This window comes from Talpa europaea (genome assembly GCF_964194135.1).
Source record: "Talpa europaea genome assembly, chromosome: 10".
Classification (NCBI taxonomy): domain Eukaryota; kingdom Metazoa; phylum Chordata; class Mammalia; order Eulipotyphla; family Talpidae; genus Talpa; species Talpa europaea.
In genome coordinates, this window is record NC_140077.1 from 53102233 (window position 1) to 53121263 (window position 19031).

At 39.6% G+C, this 19031-nt stretch overlaps 1 protein-coding gene across 1 annotated transcript in view; it reads right to left on the minus strand.

Moving 5' to 3' along the window:
- The window catches only part of BICC1 (BicC family RNA binding protein 1), a gene marked incomplete at its 5' end in the record, with an annotated part of 282881 nt that overhangs the window by 118981 nt on the left and 144869 nt on the right, over window positions 1-19031 (minus strand). Inside the window, one exon of the mRNA XM_084246139.1 lies at window positions 942-1011. Coding sequence (XP_084102265.1) covers window positions 942-1011 — 70 coding nt within the window. The remainder of the gene's footprint in view (window positions 1-941; window positions 1012-19031) is intronic.

A 19031-nucleotide genomic window follows, 5' to 3' on the forward strand; every position in this document is an offset into this window, starting at 1 on the left:
TTCACAGTATCAAAGGGATATATGCACTCCTATGTCTCACTCTCTTAAATGAGATAAGCCAGAAGGAGAAATATGTAGACTATAAAGAAACAAAGCAAAAGAACAGGCAACAACAAGCTAAAACACACCTTTGAAATCTGACCTCAGAACTGAGGCTATCAGGAGAGGAGAATAGAGGGCAGGAGCAAAGCAGGAGAGGGCCGAATGGACTATGGTGGAGGATTATGGGGTCTCTGGTGTGGGCATGGTGTGACAACATACATTTTGTAGAGCTATTGTAACCCATGTCACCTCAATAAACCTAATTATGAATTATGAATTTTTAAAATTATATGCTGTCAGGTCATCTGAAAGCATTTTACAATCTTAGAAAATATCTGGTCCTCTATGCACTAGGTGGTATCCTCTTGGACAAGCAGAGGGAAGGTGAGACAGGGAAAGTGCTCAACCTGAAAAGAGAAATTAGTGGGCTTTACACCATCTGACAGAGGGAGAGGAGAAGCAGAAATCAAGAAAGAAAATCAAAGGTTCATATCACATGGTGGGGAGGGGGCGTCAGCTATCAAATCTGTGTGTCACATATGCAAAAGCCCTACCATGTAAACACCACAAGTTTATATGCTGAAAACACACTGACACATAGAAAGGTACCATGACTCATGGCCAGCAAATCAGTAGGAATCCTTAAAGTCTTAAGTTGATGTGGCATTTTCTAAAATGACATTTCTATGATATAAAGTACTGAAAAACCTTTTTTCTGTTGCTATAAGTTAGACTATACAATTATTTTTAATTATGACAATCCTCACAAAATAGTGCTACCGGAAAAATATTTTGAGACTAATATGAGAATACAGGTTAATGTTCTCCCTGTTAAGCTCACAATAATGTCACAGTTTCCATTACCAAAACCACCTATTTCTCCTTCTCTCACAATTTACCTTTCTTGGATTTGGCTCCAATCTTCAGTTTTGATGGCCAAGCAATCTGTGTATTTGTTTCTTCCATGATCTGTAACAAAAAGAGCAAGAAATAATGATTCAATTAAGAATTTGTATTTACAAATAAGACTTTTCTCAAAAGGATTATTTTGAAATCTGTAGCCTTATGTTGTTGTAACAAAATGATCTCATTTTATAACAATGCAAAAAAAAAAAACTTGGGGAACACAAGATTCATTTTTATAAGCCTCTAATCTATGAGAAATATTCAAGAATATTTTGTTATTCCCAGTGTTCTTCTCCATAATGCTACAGAATTTGAACATAGAGACAAGACCAAAAACTACATGAACAAGTAATTAACCCAACTTAAGGCCAGAACCATAAGAGATGCTTGCGCTGAATAAAATTCCCCAAGACAATCGCCAACGGATTGCGACACACCAAACATGATCCTTGTAATACAAAACTACGTAGGTCAGGCCATGCTAAATGAAGACTTTTTTCTGGGAAAAAAAAATTGCTTTGCACACATTTGTATTCCATTAAAACTGATGAAAAGCTTCTAAACACGACATCATGTCGTAAGGCTGCATTCCCATCATTTGCCTGATTCAAAATAGCATTTTTTACCACAGTTCTTTCCCACTTACATGCAACTAACACAGGCCAGAAGAACTTGAAACCCAAATGTGCTGAGCTGCAAGAACAGTGAGGGAACAATCACTGCAGAGCAAAGGAGGTAAATAAGCAGAGAATGATTAATCATAAAATGCTAATCCTTTGCTCTACTTTTATCACATGAACAAGACTTTATTTTTGTAACATGGATGCAGAATTCACCAAATAAATTAATAGAACAATTAAACAAATTAATAGGCAAATAACAGCAACTGCTCTTCTCTAATCACTCAGAGTAAGGTTTAATACGTATTTAGAGTTAACAAAATAGTTTAATAGAGAAGACATGCACACGTATTAACAGTTCAATTAATAATATTAAAAGAAAAGTACCTCTTTCCCCTCAATATTGGGAACAAGGCTACATGGTTAATGCGTTAATCTGCATATTTTATTTAAATCCCATTAGCACAACAGAAAAGGATTTGCGGTGGATGTTTCAGATGGGCAATCCACAGAGGCGTTTTGTTACTCATTGTAAGGTTTTCTTAAATGTGAGCCAATTTTCAAATCTGTGAACAAAAACTCAGATGTCTGGTTCTCTGGAAAGCTTCACAGATTTGGCATCTGGAGCCCATATCCCCACATGGTAATACTGGGCTGGCACTGAGGCACAGATGCCCCCATTCTTCAGGGCCAAAGATTCTGGGCTGCCCCCAGTCCCCATTGGTCCCACACTCAGGTCTAGAACCACCCACCACTATCATCACACTGGTATTGCTTACTTGCCATTTGTTATGGTACTTTCACTGCTGTTTCTCGTAAGAGAAATAGTTATCTAACCCATGGTTCTATAAAAAATTGAAAACCAAATGTGAGATAACACTGTCTTCACTAAGTCAAAGTACTGCCCTGGACCTGAAGACAGGTGAACGTCTCACCCTGTCCTCCTAGTACCTGGCTCCTGCCTCTTCTTCCATCTTCTGCTGGCCCTGTGTTTCATTCTTCACCATTAAATTATTCAGTTTATTCTAAATCCATACAGAAGAAATTATTACTATCATTCTCCGTTCCCTTTGCTCCACCCAGAACAGCTCCCCACCAATCCACATAGCAGGCTCTCCCATCAGGGTTCTGCATTTAATCTCCCATCACCCCACCAGAATTATTCTTCCTGTCTCACTGCATTTACTTCCCTCTAATCCTATCACAATCTTAAATTCTCTTATTATCTGTGTTCACCTGCCTCTACAAAATAAAAGTCCACAGCAAGCACAGGATATACATGGCTAAACAGATTTGCCTAACACCCTACTGGTTTCCTTTTTCTTCACACAGAAAAGCAGCAGCAGAGCTGGATTTTAAATCCCAGACTATATGCAGAGTCCAGACATTTTATCACCATAATATACTGAATATAGGGCTTTTATGCTTCAATTGGCTTTAAAATTCTATCTACATGTTTGAAATTATGTTTCAGGATTTATGCACATTGTTTTTTAACACCCTACCAGTGTTTATCAAAAGCATACCTAGGTGCCAGGCACAACTCAGTTATTTCTAAGACAATTTCTGGTGTCCATAAGCTTATAGTCAAGTCAGGGACACAGATAAATAAGATAACTGTATGACAACAGGCTGGGCACTAGCACAGGATCAGTTTAAAAGTGTCTCCCTGTTCTATCCTGAAAAGGAGGAAGAGGTTTAACAGGATTCCTTAAGATAAAATCTGCAAAATCACCCAAGCCCTAAAGACTTAGTGAAAATAAATTTATGGATCAGCACATTAGTCACTAAATGAAGGCAGGAAGGCCCATTTAGAAAGCACTTCTTATTGGCCACATTTTATCACCTATTAGGACAGCATGATCTAACCAGGGAGAAGAGCGGTTCACCCATGATGATGTACTATGTGTCAGGTTCCAGAACAGGTCAGGACAACATGAGCATGTGCAGCAGGAACCTAACCTAGTCACGGGTCAGCAATGAAGGAAAGAAATTTCAAGAAAATGCTTATTACTGCTGTGATCTAAAGGAAGAGAAGAAGATGGCAGCCAGGGGAAAAGGGGAAGGAAGTTTCCTAGGCAGAGGAGCAGTGCTCCTGGAAAGGCCTAGAAGGAAGGAGGGAAGAACCCCAAAGAACCTGAGGGTGATTCACAAGTCTAAGGTGCTTCAAGATGCACCTCACACATGCATGGAGGAAACACATCTCTTATCTCCAGTTCCCTAGAGCTCTGCAAACTGTGGCAGACATGACATGACATGAACCAAAGTCAGTACCTGTGTGAGTCTGTCATGCACTACAAACCAACTCTGGAAACCAGTGGAGTAACCACAACTAGGAAGGGGCCATAATTATTTCTCTTTCAGGAAGTCAAAACTCCTCCTAGGAAGTTATCAGCAAAGCTTTTCAAACCATCACCCACAGAGATGCCAAGGTAGCTCCAACTGCACAGACAGCACGCACTGTTAGCTGGTTTTCAACTTGGACATTTATGGTGTGCTGGAGTATAAAGCAGTTCCATGAGGTTGGTCCAGTAACCCCAGGACCTGGGTTTGGATTACTAGAGGGATTAGGAGTATGTCTTCTGACAGAAGAGGGTAAGAGGCAGAAAATCAAGCACAGAACAAGTCATAGGCTCCATATCCAGAAAGTTATGCTAACAGTGATGTTTTAAATGGTCATCAAGGACAGGAATTTACAGGGACTGGAAATGGTGGGGTCAGGAAGCTGCAGATGAAATCAAAGAAGCCACAAAACCTCTGAGAAGACAGTGACTATCTTATGTCTCAAAAAAATATCCTAAGTTCCAACTAGTTTTTTTTAAATCTTATTATGTTCCTATTGCTACCTTCACAAATACCAAGGTCAAAGAACAATGAATTTTGAATAATTTTCTATAAACATTAAATCACACCTTAAATGTTTTAAAGACTTGTTCTAACTCATTATTTTGGATGTTGCATATAATAAAACAGCTGCTGAATGAATGTCAGAGACAAAGCTGTGATTTCTCCTAAAGGCAAAAGAAGGCTATTTACAGGTGAGTTCCACACCTTTTCATAAGAATGCCCCAGGGCTTCCAGAGAATCCAGATGTAAGTGCTTACTTTAACTTGTCAAAGAAGCCAAATCTTGGGGTTGAATAAGAGGTTGAGCATGGAGACAGTGATGTGAAAGTCACTGAGTAGACTAGAATGTGAATAAAAGGTATACCTATCATTTCTAAGGGGTCTACACATTGGAAAAGGAGATAAACAGGGCAAACTCTAATAGTAGCTGTTGACAATCTCCTACCTTCTTCACAAAATGTCAACAGGTTGGATGGAGAATCATAAGAATTAAAGTCACAGTTTTTTTGTTTTTTGTTGTTTTTTTTTTTTTTTTTTTGGTCAGGGAAATGAACTGAAGCAGTTCATTTTATGGAACTTAGATGAAAACACTGATACCTTTTCAACATATATATTTTCAAATATATAGTTTCACAATCCCATTAATTCCTGCAGGACTTGACAAGGAAATCACCTCCCAGAAACCCATTATGCCCTAATTCTTAAGTCAGGATGTTGTTCAAAATATTCCGTTTTCACTCAAGAATTTAATTAAGTGACTGAATGTCCCCTCCCACAAAACTAAGATGTTGATGCCCCTAGTTGGATGAAATTGATGTTAATGTTGGAAGACTTGTAGAATTGAGGGTACAAGAAGGGGCAGGGGGTGGTAGATATCATGGTGTGGAGGGGACCCAATGGACTATGGTGGAGGACTGTGGGCACCTTGGAGGTAGGTGTGGTTTGATAACATACACTTGAATAGGTGTGACCCTATACCTCTGAATCATAAACAGTGTTGCATATCAATATTACCTAAATTTTAAAATAAAAAGCATGTCAAGTTTGAAATATATGAAGCAACTAGAAGAATACTAGAAGGAATATATATTTTTGTAGTTCATCTATAAAAATTATTTTTTTCACCATGAAAAATCTGATGAAGATAGCATGTTATAGAGATGTAATAGCTTTGCATACTAATAATCAACTTTCCTTTTGAATTCTTCCAGAAACAGGGAGTAATAATCTCTAATCCAAGACTAATATAGCACTAGTTTTATGTTATTAAAAAGTTCCTAGTAAACAAAGAATTGTATGTTTCTGCTTTGGTTTTAATTTCTGTGGGTTGTAAGGGAGAGTAATGTTTACATAAGGTAGAATCTGAATTTTTTTTAATTGGACAATCTATCAGTTATTGAAAAATTTCATTACATATTTATATTGAAGCATTTAAATAATCTCAATTTCCTAAATCAACTTGCCAAAATTAGAACAAAATCTAATCAAATTCTACAGGTATTTTTATCCATACTAAAAATTATTTCCATTTATATTCTTAAATGTTCAAGTCAGTCATAACAGATTTTTTTTCTATTTCCAACAAACTCCAGATCAGCACATGGTGTGAAAAGAGAACATGTCTACAATGTTCACTAGGCTACACAGTTTGCCAATCTGTAGCAATTATAGGATAATATTTTACAGATGAAGGAACCCTTTGCCAAACCAACAACATTCTACTAACGTGCTTATTTCACCAAATTCTTCAATCCAGACATAAAGTTAAAAATCCACAGGTAAGTATTCAGCATCGCAGATCAATCCAAGACAAATCCATTTATGCTGACTTTATTTGAACGACTCACTTATGGACCAGGAAAGGATCACTGACCACGCTAACTTGATTCATCATTCAAATGGCTACCAGCTGGGAGCCGTCTGCAACCTGCTTCTATGAAACACCAATTCAGTTGTGCTTATTTTCCATGTATCAATGGAGAAATAGAGTCTGTTCTCATGGAGGAGACTGTTTAAAGTTACTTCACATCCTAGTGGATTATGAGTCAATTTGGTACATTTCACCATGAAGGAAGATAAATTAGAGAAGCGCCAACTAGAAATACTGAGAGGTGGAGATGGGAAAGTAGTGAACTTCTCACACGAGGGGGGTGTCTAAAAGCTGGGGATGTTTATTTTTGCTGAGACACTAGAGGAGGGCTCTGTTATGTTTCATTTCAAATCCAAGAACTGTATCTCAATGATTCAGTTGTTTATTATTGCCAGAAAATTTTCTTACATTTGCCTAATATTCATATACATATCCCAGCTACTTCTCACACTCATCCTGAAGTTAGATACATAAAATCTGTTTTACAGATGAGAAAACTGAATTCAAAGATGTCAATCAGCCGGTAGGTATGTAGCAAAGTTCAGCTAGAATCTGTATCTGTGACTTGGCATCCAGAGTCTTTCTGCCTTACATGACTTGTGATAGAAAAGGAAGGCGCCAAGTACTTGTGGGGAGTTCACCCTGAAAACTCAACCTCCCAGAACTCTATGAAAAGTGAAATAAGTGAACTACAGAGTAACTGTCCCTCACCTCAATTAACTAACGTAAAGCAATTCAGAGATGGTTCCAGAATAGTCCCATATAAGAACATGCCCCCAGCCCTACCCAGGCACCTATGAGGAGAATGTGGGAATTCTGGTTGTCACAGTGACACAAAAGGGTGCCAAACTGGCACGCAGTGGCCTGGGTTACAGACACTGAGCCTCTAAAAAAAGGGCAGGATACATCCACTCAAGATGTCCATATAGACAGTCCTCACTTTGCACAATTTCCATATGCATGATTTTTACTTACCACAGTGTAAACCCCACCAAGCTTACATTTCAGTCGCAAGTTTACATTTCAGTTGCCATGGCACATTAATTGGGAATAGCTGCACCAAGTACGAACATCACTGCTAGCACCTCAGTACACAAATCACTACATCTATCACAAATGCTCATTTTGATGAGTGACCGATCACATTTTTTCTTGCAAAGCCTACTTTTCAAAGTCCATGGCACATCTGTAATCAGTTCATACACAGCAAAGTCGGGAGCTGTGCTTTCTTCTTGTCTCACAGTGATAAAATCAAATGATATTTTATAAAAATGCATCACTGAAAGGAGAAATTGGCCAAAAAGATGACAGTGCTGCAAAGAACCAGACAATGGTGCTACTGGAAGTGAAACTGCCATCAAATGTCAATGCATTCCCAATAGGTCCCCAAGGGGATATTGATATGGCTGTTGTTCGGGAGACCATGGAGCTGCAGCCAGAGGAACTTAGTGAAGACAAACTTAAATGAGGAAGTTGTCACAAAAAGAATTAAGATGTCCCAAAGGAAGTGATGGCAGGAAAAAAAAATAACTTCACATAAAGAAACTCTGGGAGATATTTCACAACTTTGAAACTACTGACAATGAAATGCTGGAATCTGATCCTGACATATGAGCTAACATTAGAACAAAGCGTGGAAAAAACACTGCAACTGTATTAGAAGTTATACAGCACCGTTCCAACTACTGTTGACAAAGTTGTTTGGGGTTTTTTTTGCTTTTTTAATATTTTATTTTATATAATTCTTACATCAGTTTTCATTTTTGCACAAATGTATGCATTTTCATTTTGGTTATATTCCCCATACAATTGTACCCCCCCCTTATTTTGACCCTAATCCTTCCTCTCCCACCCCCCGCTCCCCGTAGTGTGTTTCTGGTTTATAGTTGCTTGTTGATTTTGATTTTTACTTTGTATTAATTAGTTTTTTTTCCTGGTCCCTTATTTAAGTTTTCTAAATTCCTGCTATGTGTGAGACCATCCAGTATTTTTCTTTTTCTTTCTGACTTATATCGCTGAGCATGATCCCTTCTAGCTCCATCCATGTTGCTGCAAACTGCCTGTGTTTATCTTTTTTGAGTGCTGAGTAATATTCCATTGTGTATATGTACCACATTTCTTGATCCAGTCATCAATTTTTGGGCATTTGGTTTATTTCCATAGCTTAGCTATTGTAAATAGTGCTGCTATAAACACAGGGGTGCAGGGCCTCCCCGGTGGTGCAACGGTTGAGCGCTGGGTTGTGAAGCTGCCCGCAGCCTCTGTAGCACCGGTTCGTTCCCCAGCGCCAGGGAGGGTCCCACATGGCGCGCAGACCTCTCCTGCAGCGCCTGCAGCTCCCCTCAGCAATGTACTTCGTCAGTCTGCCTGCTCTACTCTCCCCTCTGGTTCTGGTGGATTCTCTCACCCTCCCTCAATTCTGACTGTACCCAGTGCTTGTATAAATAAATAAATAGATAAATAGATAAATAAATAAATAATTCTCAATTGGCTTTGTTATAAAATGAATAAATTAAACATAGGGGTGCAGGTGCCCTTTGGAATTAATGTTTCTGTGTCATTTGGGTAAATACCTCAAAGACATCTTTACAGACACATCGCCCAAAGCAGCGATAGTGAAGGCAAAGATAAACAGCTGGAACTACATCAAATTAAACAGCTTCTGCACAGCAAAAGAGACAATAACCCCACCAAAGAGAAACCCCACCGACTGGGAGAACATTTTTGCACCCAACACTAATGATAAAGGACTGATCACAAAAATCTGCAAAGAGCTGATGAGACTCAACAACAACAAAGAAAATAATCCTGTCCAAAAATGGGCAGAAGAGCTAAAAAGAAACTTCTCCAAAGAGGAAATGCTAATGGCCCCAGGCATATGAAAAAATGTTCAACATCACTTGTAATCAGGAAAATGGAAATCAAAACTACAATGAGATAACATCTTATACCAGTGAGAATGGTACATATTAAAAAAACTAGCAACAACAAGTGTTGGCGAGGATGTGGAGAAAAAGGAACTCTCCTGCACTGCTGGTGGGAGTGCAAACTGGTCCAACCACTATGGAGAGCTGTGTGGAGATTCCTCAACCTATTAAAAATAGAACTTCTATGTAATCTATCAGTTCCACTCCTATTTACCCAAATGTTGACAAAGTTTTTACAAAGAAATGAGATGTTCAATCTCAGTATTTCTAATACTAAAATAGTGCACTAAATATTCATTTTAACATTTTTTTTATTTTTTATATATACACAACCAATTGTAAGAGAGTATTTTAATGATTTGACAAAAATTTCTAAGGATGCATCAGTTTTCCCACTGGCTGCTAAAAGCACTTTGTAGTGTCAGTTTGCATGTTCATTTTTATGGCTCCACACTGCCATGCAAGGTGAGAACTACCCTTTATGCCCCACTGAGAAGCACTATAATGGCTTTCAAACTTGTTTCCCACAATAGGAAGGCCTAGATAATATGATTAACAAGTCCAGGGAGCTCCTATATATTAATCAAAAAATAGGTCAAAAGTTTCCTGTTAAAAACCAGCTTTCCTTCTCACCTAATGTTCACCTCAATGTGGCAACTTTATAGTGATTATTTCTTTTTTTATTTTACCCATCCCATCAATGAGTTGGGCTACCTGTGGCCAATAATGGCATTTCCTTCATTTTTTAAAATATTTTTTTATTTATATCTTTAACATCATTGTGTAGTCCCCATAAAATTCCCACCACCAGTTCACCCATGAACCATCACCATAGTCCCTTGTGCTCTTCTTTTTTTTTTTTTTAAGATTTATTTATTTATACACACAAGAGCTGGGGTACAGGCCAGAGATGCGGTGGGTAAGAGGATTCACCAAAGACAGTGGGGAGCAGAACAGGCAGACTGTCTGAAATACACTGCTAAGGGGAGCAGCAGGCGAGACAGGAGAGGTCTGCTGCGTCTGCTGTGCCATGTGGGTCTCTCTCTGGCCAGCCAAGGATCAAACTTGTGCTGCAGAGGCTGCAGACTGCTTCAAAGTGCTGTGCCTAACCCCATGAGCCACCAGGGAGGCCCCCTTGTGTTCTTCTTAAACCTCTATGATCTAGCATTTATGATCTCAATAAACATCACTACAGTAATTAATAGTGATAAAGAAGATTACATGAAGGTGAGGGGACAGAGAGGCAATGATTACAAAAGACTCCACTTGCACAAACTTGGTTTACCATAGAGCACACCCACTGTGATGCTCAGAGAGCTCCACCTACAAAAGCTCCCTTAACTCATACAAAAATGGCATTTTGGAGGAAAAACAAATGAGCTGACCGAAAGCTCATTAAATGAAAGTAAATTCTAAATCAAATCACAGATAGGATTAATTACCCCAGGATGTAGTTGCATTATAATGGAGACTACTGAAATGTCTAAAGTGGTAGGGTAAAAGCAGCAAGCTGAGGCAAGTATGTGCTGTGGAGAGCAGGGAAGGCTAAGTGCTGTCATTTCCACTCCAGCCTGAGGCTAGCACAGGCTCAGGGGGCCACACTGACCCATTTTCAAAGGTAAGCCAGATTTTTGTATAAAATCTCCTCATTTCTAAATGATGGCACCTATTTCAATCATGTAAAGAAAATTCTGTGGGTCACAGAAGTCACAGGTCACATTTTGTGACCTGTGTTCCCAGCCAAGGAAAATTTTCCTGGCCTGGGTTATTCATCATGACCTATAATATTAGTGAAGAAGGTTCTCCTAATTTCCATTCTCTCTCTGACTTTTGTGTTCAAAAGCTTGTCTCTTCCCCACTCCTAGGGCTTCTCCCTCATCACACCTTACCATCACACTACTATGCCTAATAATCTGCAGGCATTTAGCAATTCTCTTTCCAAAACTGTGTCCAGATCTAACACAATCTTCCATCCAAATAGTTACCACCGGCGAGCCCTTATGCAAACCCTCTCCAAAGGGTGTCACAACTGGTAGCAGCACTTCTAGCTTCTTCCCCCTTCAAGTTATGAGCTCCCATATTTCCCTACTTAATTTAAAATCTCCCAGCTGATATTTATGGTCCCTCAAGAACAAACTCCTTGACCGAACATTTGAGACAGTCCATAAATAGGCCACAGCCACCTTTTGGTTTTACTTTCCTCATTCCCCTCTGTGTCTACTAATACCACTACCCACTGTCCAATTTATACCCAACCCCACTTTTATTATTTTTTTCTTGGCTTTATTCAAACTGCTCTATGTCCCTTTTCTGCTGCTACTGAATTTCCACCTGCTGTTCAACACCAAACATAAAAGGAACTTCACGACCCCTTCAGTTAGATCAAATTTGCCCTCCTGAAAGATGCTATATTGTTTCTCTTAAGTCAGTTAGTTTATATGACTATTTTAAAACTAATCCAATCTTGCTTCTACAATACATGATCCTTGAGGACAAAGTCTGTTTCCAGGCCCTAACTACTGGGAAAGCCAGCAAAGACCATCCCCTCTTGAAAAATCATAGAAAGAATGCTTGGGCATTTCATTCACAAAAAAGTTGGGAGCTTCTTGGAGAACAATTGCTGTTCTTGAGGACCTAATGGTGGAATCACTTCCCTTCTATAGGATCATGTGTTTAAATCAAGAGTCCCTGACCAAATGTCTACAGGATCCAGGTGAGGGACAAATAGAACAGTCAGGAATGAATGGACACAAAGTGCAAGCTTTCAATTCGGATACACAGTCCACTAAAGAAAAATTATTCATTTCCATAAAGAAATACACTTTTCATTTTCATGGAATTTACTACCTCCCTCACTCATATTTCCCCTTGACCTATAGACATTGGTACAGGAATGAATTTACTTCATCACAAGAAAGCCAACAGTACAACAACAAGGGAAAAAGATAACTGGCACTTGAACTCAATGTCATGGAAAAAGCAGGCATGGTAGCAGGTGCAAACAGTAGGCATCTGTCCAGTGCAAGGCTGCTACCAAGATCCAAGTGTGCAGAAGCAACCCCAAATAGCTAGACCTTCAGATTTTTCAAAAAAGAGCTACAAAACCAGCTTGGTATGCGCAATCTCCTAGATTTTAAATGCTTGGCAGCTAAATCATTTATTTCAAAATCACTGCTCACAGATAAACACTACAGCCAATTCTAAATGCCAAATATGAACTTCATTTGTTTTGTTTGCTTGAGATGGGTTAAAAGAAAAACAACATTATGGTACTACACACAAGGTAAGGCAGAGGTGCTTCTACCAGATCAGAAAACACTGAACTCCAGGCATTTTACAACTAGCTGGACTTTGAGCTTAGCTTAGTAAGAAGGAACACACAGCTTTATAGCTCAGTACCTGACTTTGGGACACTGGTTTTTGGTGGGGAGGCCGAGAACTACCGACTTCTGGGAAACTGAGGACAATTAAGCCTGACACAGGTTGTATGTGAATCCCGTTGCACATGGTAGGAATTTAAAAGCCAGTAAACTTTGCCTATTAGATGTTGTTAAAAAAAAAAAAATATGTTACCCTGTTGAATTTGTAAAACATGGTAGAAAACCTTTACTGTATTCTAACTGTATTTTTCTACAAAGTAATTTTAACTCTTCTGCTACTGGAGAAAAGTACAATGGTGAGCATAGAAATTAGTAGTTATATTCAAAGAATTTATACATTTTAGAAAATGAATTTAATTGATTATGAAAATTTCCAAAGAAGCTACACCAGAGTCTTAAGTGAATAATGATGTCACAAGGGAGCTGTGGAAAGACAAACACAAAGATGTACTGAGACTTCATTAACCAGTGCAGAGTGGTTATTGGCAATATTTTAGATGTTTCTGTGTGATTCTCAGGGTAAAAGTTTCAAAACAGTTTTTCCCTTGTGAATTTTTAGATTCTTACAATCTAAGAAGAATCCAGTCCAAAACTACTAAACTTTCCAAACCCCAGTTTCAAGAAACTAAGGTTTTCCCAAATCATTCTCAATTTCCAACATTTATTCACATATGATAATCTTCCTGTATCAGGAAATGTGAAATAACCAGTGAGGTTTATTTATTTTTATTTTTTTATTTTAACATTTATTATTATTTACATTTTTAGACAATATTTGCTTCCCCTCACCCCCTCAGATTGAGTCCCCATAGAATTTTCTTCCCCAAGGCACCTATGCACCATCACCACAGTCCCCTGTGCTCCTCCCTCCTCCCTCTCACCCTTTTCCCTCCTCCTCCCCTGCAGGATGTCTCTGGTTTATAATTGTCTGCTTGCTTTGTTGTGTTTTGTACTGTTATTATTATTTTTTTATACTGATGTCTTATTTGGTTCCCCTATATTCCTGTTATAAGTGAAACCATCTGTTATTATTCTTTTTCCTTCTAGCTTATTTCATTGAGCATAATTCCTTCTAGCTCCATCCATGTTGCTGAGAATGGCATGAGTTTATCTTTTTTGATTGCTGAGTAATATTCCATTGTGTATATATACCACATCTTCTTGATCCAGTTATCTATTTTTGGGCATTTGGGTTGTTTCCAGGTTTTACCTATTGTAAATAGTGCTGCAGTAAACATAGGTATAAAAGGTGCTCTTTTGAATCAGTGTTTTTGTGTCCTTTGGGTAGATTCCTAGGAGTGGAATTGCCAGATCGTATGGTAGCTCCATTTTTAGTAGACTGAGGAAACTCCAGACAGCTTTCTACAATGGTTGGACCAGTTTGCACTCCTACCAGCAATGTAGGAGAAAGGAGGTATCACACTTCCAGTGAGGTTTATTTTTATCACTATGCATTCATTTATCAAACAAGCAAGAGTGACACACTACGGTCAGCTGGTGGGAAACAATGAAGAACAAAAACAGACCTGGCCACTGCTTTCACGAGGCTAACGATATAGCCAGGGAGACTCCCAACCAAACAACCCTTACCAATGTGCAACTAGAAAGCATATGATGTTTCAGGAAGGAAGCTTATGAAGTGCAACCAGAGCACTGGACAGGGGTACATGTGATGTGCTAATCAGGAAGGCTACCTTGAAAATGTGAGCAATGATATTATAAAGCATGGTTATAAAAGGGGGTAACAAAATCATGCCAAGGAGGGTCTCCCCTGGTGGTGCAGCAGTTGAGCGCAGGGCTGCGAAGCTGCCTGCAGCGTCTGCAGCACCAGTTCGACCTCTGGCCGCCTGGGAGGGTCCCACATGGCGCGCAGACCTCTCCTGCAGCGCCCGCTGCTCCCCTCAGCAGTGTACTTTGTCAGTCTACCTGTTCTGCTCCCCGCTCTGTCTCTGGTGAATTCTCTCACCCTCCTGCGCTTCTGACTGTACCCAGTGCTTGTGTAAATAAATAAATAAATCTTAAAAAAAATTATTAAAAAAAATCATGCCAAGGAGAATATCAGCACTCATTCATCTACAGATTGTGGCTGCACACCAAATATGTATCAGTCATTGTATTAAGGATTAGTCATGTAATAGTGAGTAGAATTCAAACAGTCCCTGATCACCTTTATAATCTTCTGTGGGAAATAAAAAAATAAAAATAAATCTACTGGGTAACAAACAAAATGGGAGGAGGAAGTTAATAAAACCAGGATACTGCAAAGAAGCTGCATTTTATATTGGGTGGCATTTCTCTGAAGGACCATGTAAACCCAGACTGACGGATACTGAGAATGGTACCAAAGAACACGCATGCTGAGCGTACAGTCCAGCACAGAGGCCCTGAAGCAGGAGGCAACTCAGTGTTAAAGGAAGTACATGAAAGAAGGCCAGGTTGGCAGGAGCCAGTGGCAACAGGTGAGGTGAAGAAGGAAGGGCCAAGTCATACACAGACTGAAGAGCACGATAAGGAGTTTGGATGTTATGCTAAGTGTCCTTGGAAGGCAATGAAGTGTTCTAAGTCAATGGGAGACTTACTTGAGCTTTAAAGATCACACTGAAGGAAGCAGGACTGGGAAAAGGAGGACAATGAAATAGTCAGGCAAGGGCTCCCTGGTGGCGCAAGGGTTAAGACGCAGCCTGTGAAGCTGTCCGCAGCCACTAAAGCATGAGCTTGATCCCTGGCCAGCCACGGAGCAACCCACATAGTGCAGCAGACCTCTCCTGACTCGCCCACTGCTCCCCTCAGCAGTGTATTTCAGTCAGTCTGCCTGTTCTATTTCCCGCTCTGTCTCTGGTAAATTCTCTCACCCACCTCCCACCCCTGACACCTCTGGCCTGTACCCCACCTCTTGTATGCATAATAAATATTTTTTTTAAAAAAGAAAAACACTGCTAGGCAAGAGATAATGGGAGCATGGACAAGGGCCAGATGGCAGAGATGAAAAGTGAATCAAATCAAGATACACTGAGGTTAGTACCCACAGGACTGCTGATTGATTAGAGAAGGTGAGAGAAAGGGAGTTTTCAAGTGAAGCCAGGGATTCTGGTTTGAATAACCAGTGGCTGGTGCCATCACTGAGATTGGGGGAGAGGGGCAAGGAGAACAAATAAGGCTAAGACAGTAAGAGTTAATTTTTAGATAAGTTATATTTTTAAATTCTGTAAGTCAGTGAAGTGAATTTCCATCAAATGGAAATATCAAGCTAAGATTCTAAGAAATCTAGTAATCAGAAAGAAAAACATCTAAGTATAAATTTGAAATTATACAGATATTTAAGGTCATGGAAACTGACCTACAGAGGACACAAAAAAGTAACAAAGGTGCCCCCAAAGTAGATGCAAACCACATCTTAAAAATTCACAAAGTAAGTAGAATGGTACTTGTCAGGGATTTGGGTTGTGGTGAGTGGGCAGTTATTGCTGATGGCTAGAGTTTCATTCCTTGAAGATGGAAAAGTTCTGGAGATGAACAGTGGTAATGACTGCACAGCAGCAGGAATATACATAACGCCCCTGACCTTTTTTCAATGGTTAAAATGGTAAATTTAATGTTAGGAATTTGTAATTAAATTTAAAAACAAAAAACTACACACTGAGAAATCGCGACATTTAAACTGGGTGTAAAAAAAGAGGCTGAAAAAATAAAAAGGGAATGAACTTCCAAAATGGTAGTAGACAATGATGCAATCATAGAAGACACATGCAAAACTCAAAACTGATCCCCATCCAATGGAGTTCCTCATGGAAAAGAAAGGAAAAAAATGAAAGTTTACTGAGAAATTAAATCAGATGAAGACTTTAAAGTATCCCTTGTATTTTCAAGCTCTGAGCTCATGAGTAACCTTGACAGAATTATTTAAGTGAAGGATGGAGTGTAGAAGTGTGCTGAGAAGAGAAAGGGGCAGTACCGTGAGAAGGAAACTCTCAAGAAGTACTGACTCTAACAAAAAGGAAATGAAGGTAATAGCTAGAGAGGAATGTGAGCTCATGGAAGGTTTTAGGAGTTGTTAATATCCATTTTCTCCAAGTCAGAAAGCCCACTTTTAGCTGGGCACATGGACACCTAAAATAAGTACTTTGGGGCCTCCCCTGGTGGCATAGGCGGTTGAGCGCTATGCTGTGAAGCTGTCCGCAGCCTCTGCAGTGCCGCTTCAGTATCTAGCCGGCCAGGGAGATACCCACATAGCGTAGCAGACCTTTCCTCTCTCGCCCGCTGCTCCCCTCCGCAGTGTATTTCGTCAGTCTTCCTGTTCTGTTCCCCATTCTGTCTCTGATGAATCCTCTCACCCTCCTGTGCATCTGGCCTGTTCCCCGGTTCTTGTATAAAAATAAATCTTTTTTTAAAAATTTAAAAAATAAATAAAATAAAATAAGTACTTTGCCTTCCTTGAAAACAGGTGTGGCCATATAACTAAGTTTTGCCCAGGAAAATGTTGACAGATTCTAGGATCTTAGCATTCTACTGGTGAATGTCTTTTGTCCTGTCTTCCATCCTGCTGATTGAATGGTGAAGATAAGGGCCATCATCTAGAGTTATAGTAAAAACAATTACCTGCCAAGCTAAAAATAATTGGGTTTACTGATGCCTTTGACAAGCATTGCCACCACACCAAACCTGTATTGTCCTGCTACACAATTATTTCATTAGAAATAATCTTCTCGGGCTTCCCCGGTGGTGCAGTGGGTGAGCGCTGGGTTGCGAAGCTGCCCGCAGCCTCTGCAGCCCCAGTTTGATCCCCTGCCACCGGGTGAGGGTCCCACCTGGTGCGCAGACCTCTCCTGCTGTGCCCACTGCTCCCCTCAGCACTGTATTTCGTCAGTCTGTCTGTTCTGCTCCCCACTCTGGCTCTGGTGAGTCCTCTCACCCTCCCACACTTCTGACTGTACCCAGTGCTTGTATAAATAAATAAATCTTTTTTAAAAAAAAAGAAACACTCTTCTAACTTATTTAAATACCAATCATTGTGTTTTGCTTTTGTTTATGCAACCCCAAGTACTAACAAAAGGCAAGTTTTTTCCCTTGTCTTCAGTATGGGAGATACTAGAATACAATTGTTTGGAAATTCAAATGATCCAATTAGAGACTGACTCAAGACACAGGAAAACATGGCCTATGGTGAGAAGCATGAAGCACAGGCAAACAGTGTAGTTATTAAGATGAGAACCAGAAGGGATCAATTTATGGAGAGCCTGCAAGAGAGGAGAAGTGCTTTACTTTTTTATCCTAGGAACAATGGGAAACATTTTTTAATGAGCAAATTATGTGATCAAATGTGTATGTGTATTTTTTTCAAACATCATTGTCAATAGTTTGGAGACAGCAATGAAATGAGGGCCAAGACAGATGGCAGGGAGACCAGTTAGAAGGTTCTTTTGGCAACCCAGCTGAAAGATCGTGACATCTTCAAATGGGTACTGAGTATGGCATGACAGCAAAATAAGCAAATGTGAAGTAGAAAGTACTGACAGGACTTGGTCTCTGATTATATGCATGAGGGATCAGAGACACATGGCACTCTCGGATGACACCCACAGCTGTGGCTTGAACAACGCTGTGAGTGGTGCTGCCAGTCACTGAAGAAGTGCTTGTGGAGAAAATACACACTTGGTTGGGTTCATTTTTGACCATGATAATTTTTAAGTTCCTGAGATAATAAAATACAAATCTTTTCTCAGCAACTTTATTCATCCTAGGCAACAACAAGACACAGTGAGGTGGTCAACACAAGGGAATAAATCTGTTGTGGATTTCATATAATAAAACTCATTAACAAAAAGGAATGAACTATTGATATACTTAACCATGTGGTAGAGACTCAAAAGCATTATGCTGAGTGAAAGAAGCCTTATACCATAGAGTACATAGTGTATGTGTCCACTTATATAATATTCTAGAATCAACAAAACTAATCTTCAGTGAAAACACCCATAAGAGTGTAGAGTTGGGTACCTGCAGGGTTTTGAGGAAACTTCCTCATGTGTTGGGAATGGTCAGTATCTGCATAAGGGTATGCACTACAGAGATGTATATAATGGTCAAAACACATTGAAAGCCACATTTCAGTTTAACAACAATAATAAAACATGCTGAATAAATATTTAATGTTAGGTATTGGTGTGCATGGCCAAAGGGTTGATGTGTACTCTGTCTACACATTAGTTTGAATGCTTTGAAAAATAAAATGGATTAATGAATAGATAGAAGAATGGATGGGTAGAGCCGTGTGATAAAGCAAATATAAAAAATGTAATTTTAGAAATCAAGTAGTTGAGGGCCTCCCTGGTGGCGCAGAGGGTTGAGCGCAGCACTGTGAAGCTGTCCACAGCCTCTGCAGTGCTGGTTCGATCCCCGCCGGCCTCAGAGCAACCCACATGGCAAGCAGACCTCTCCTGTCT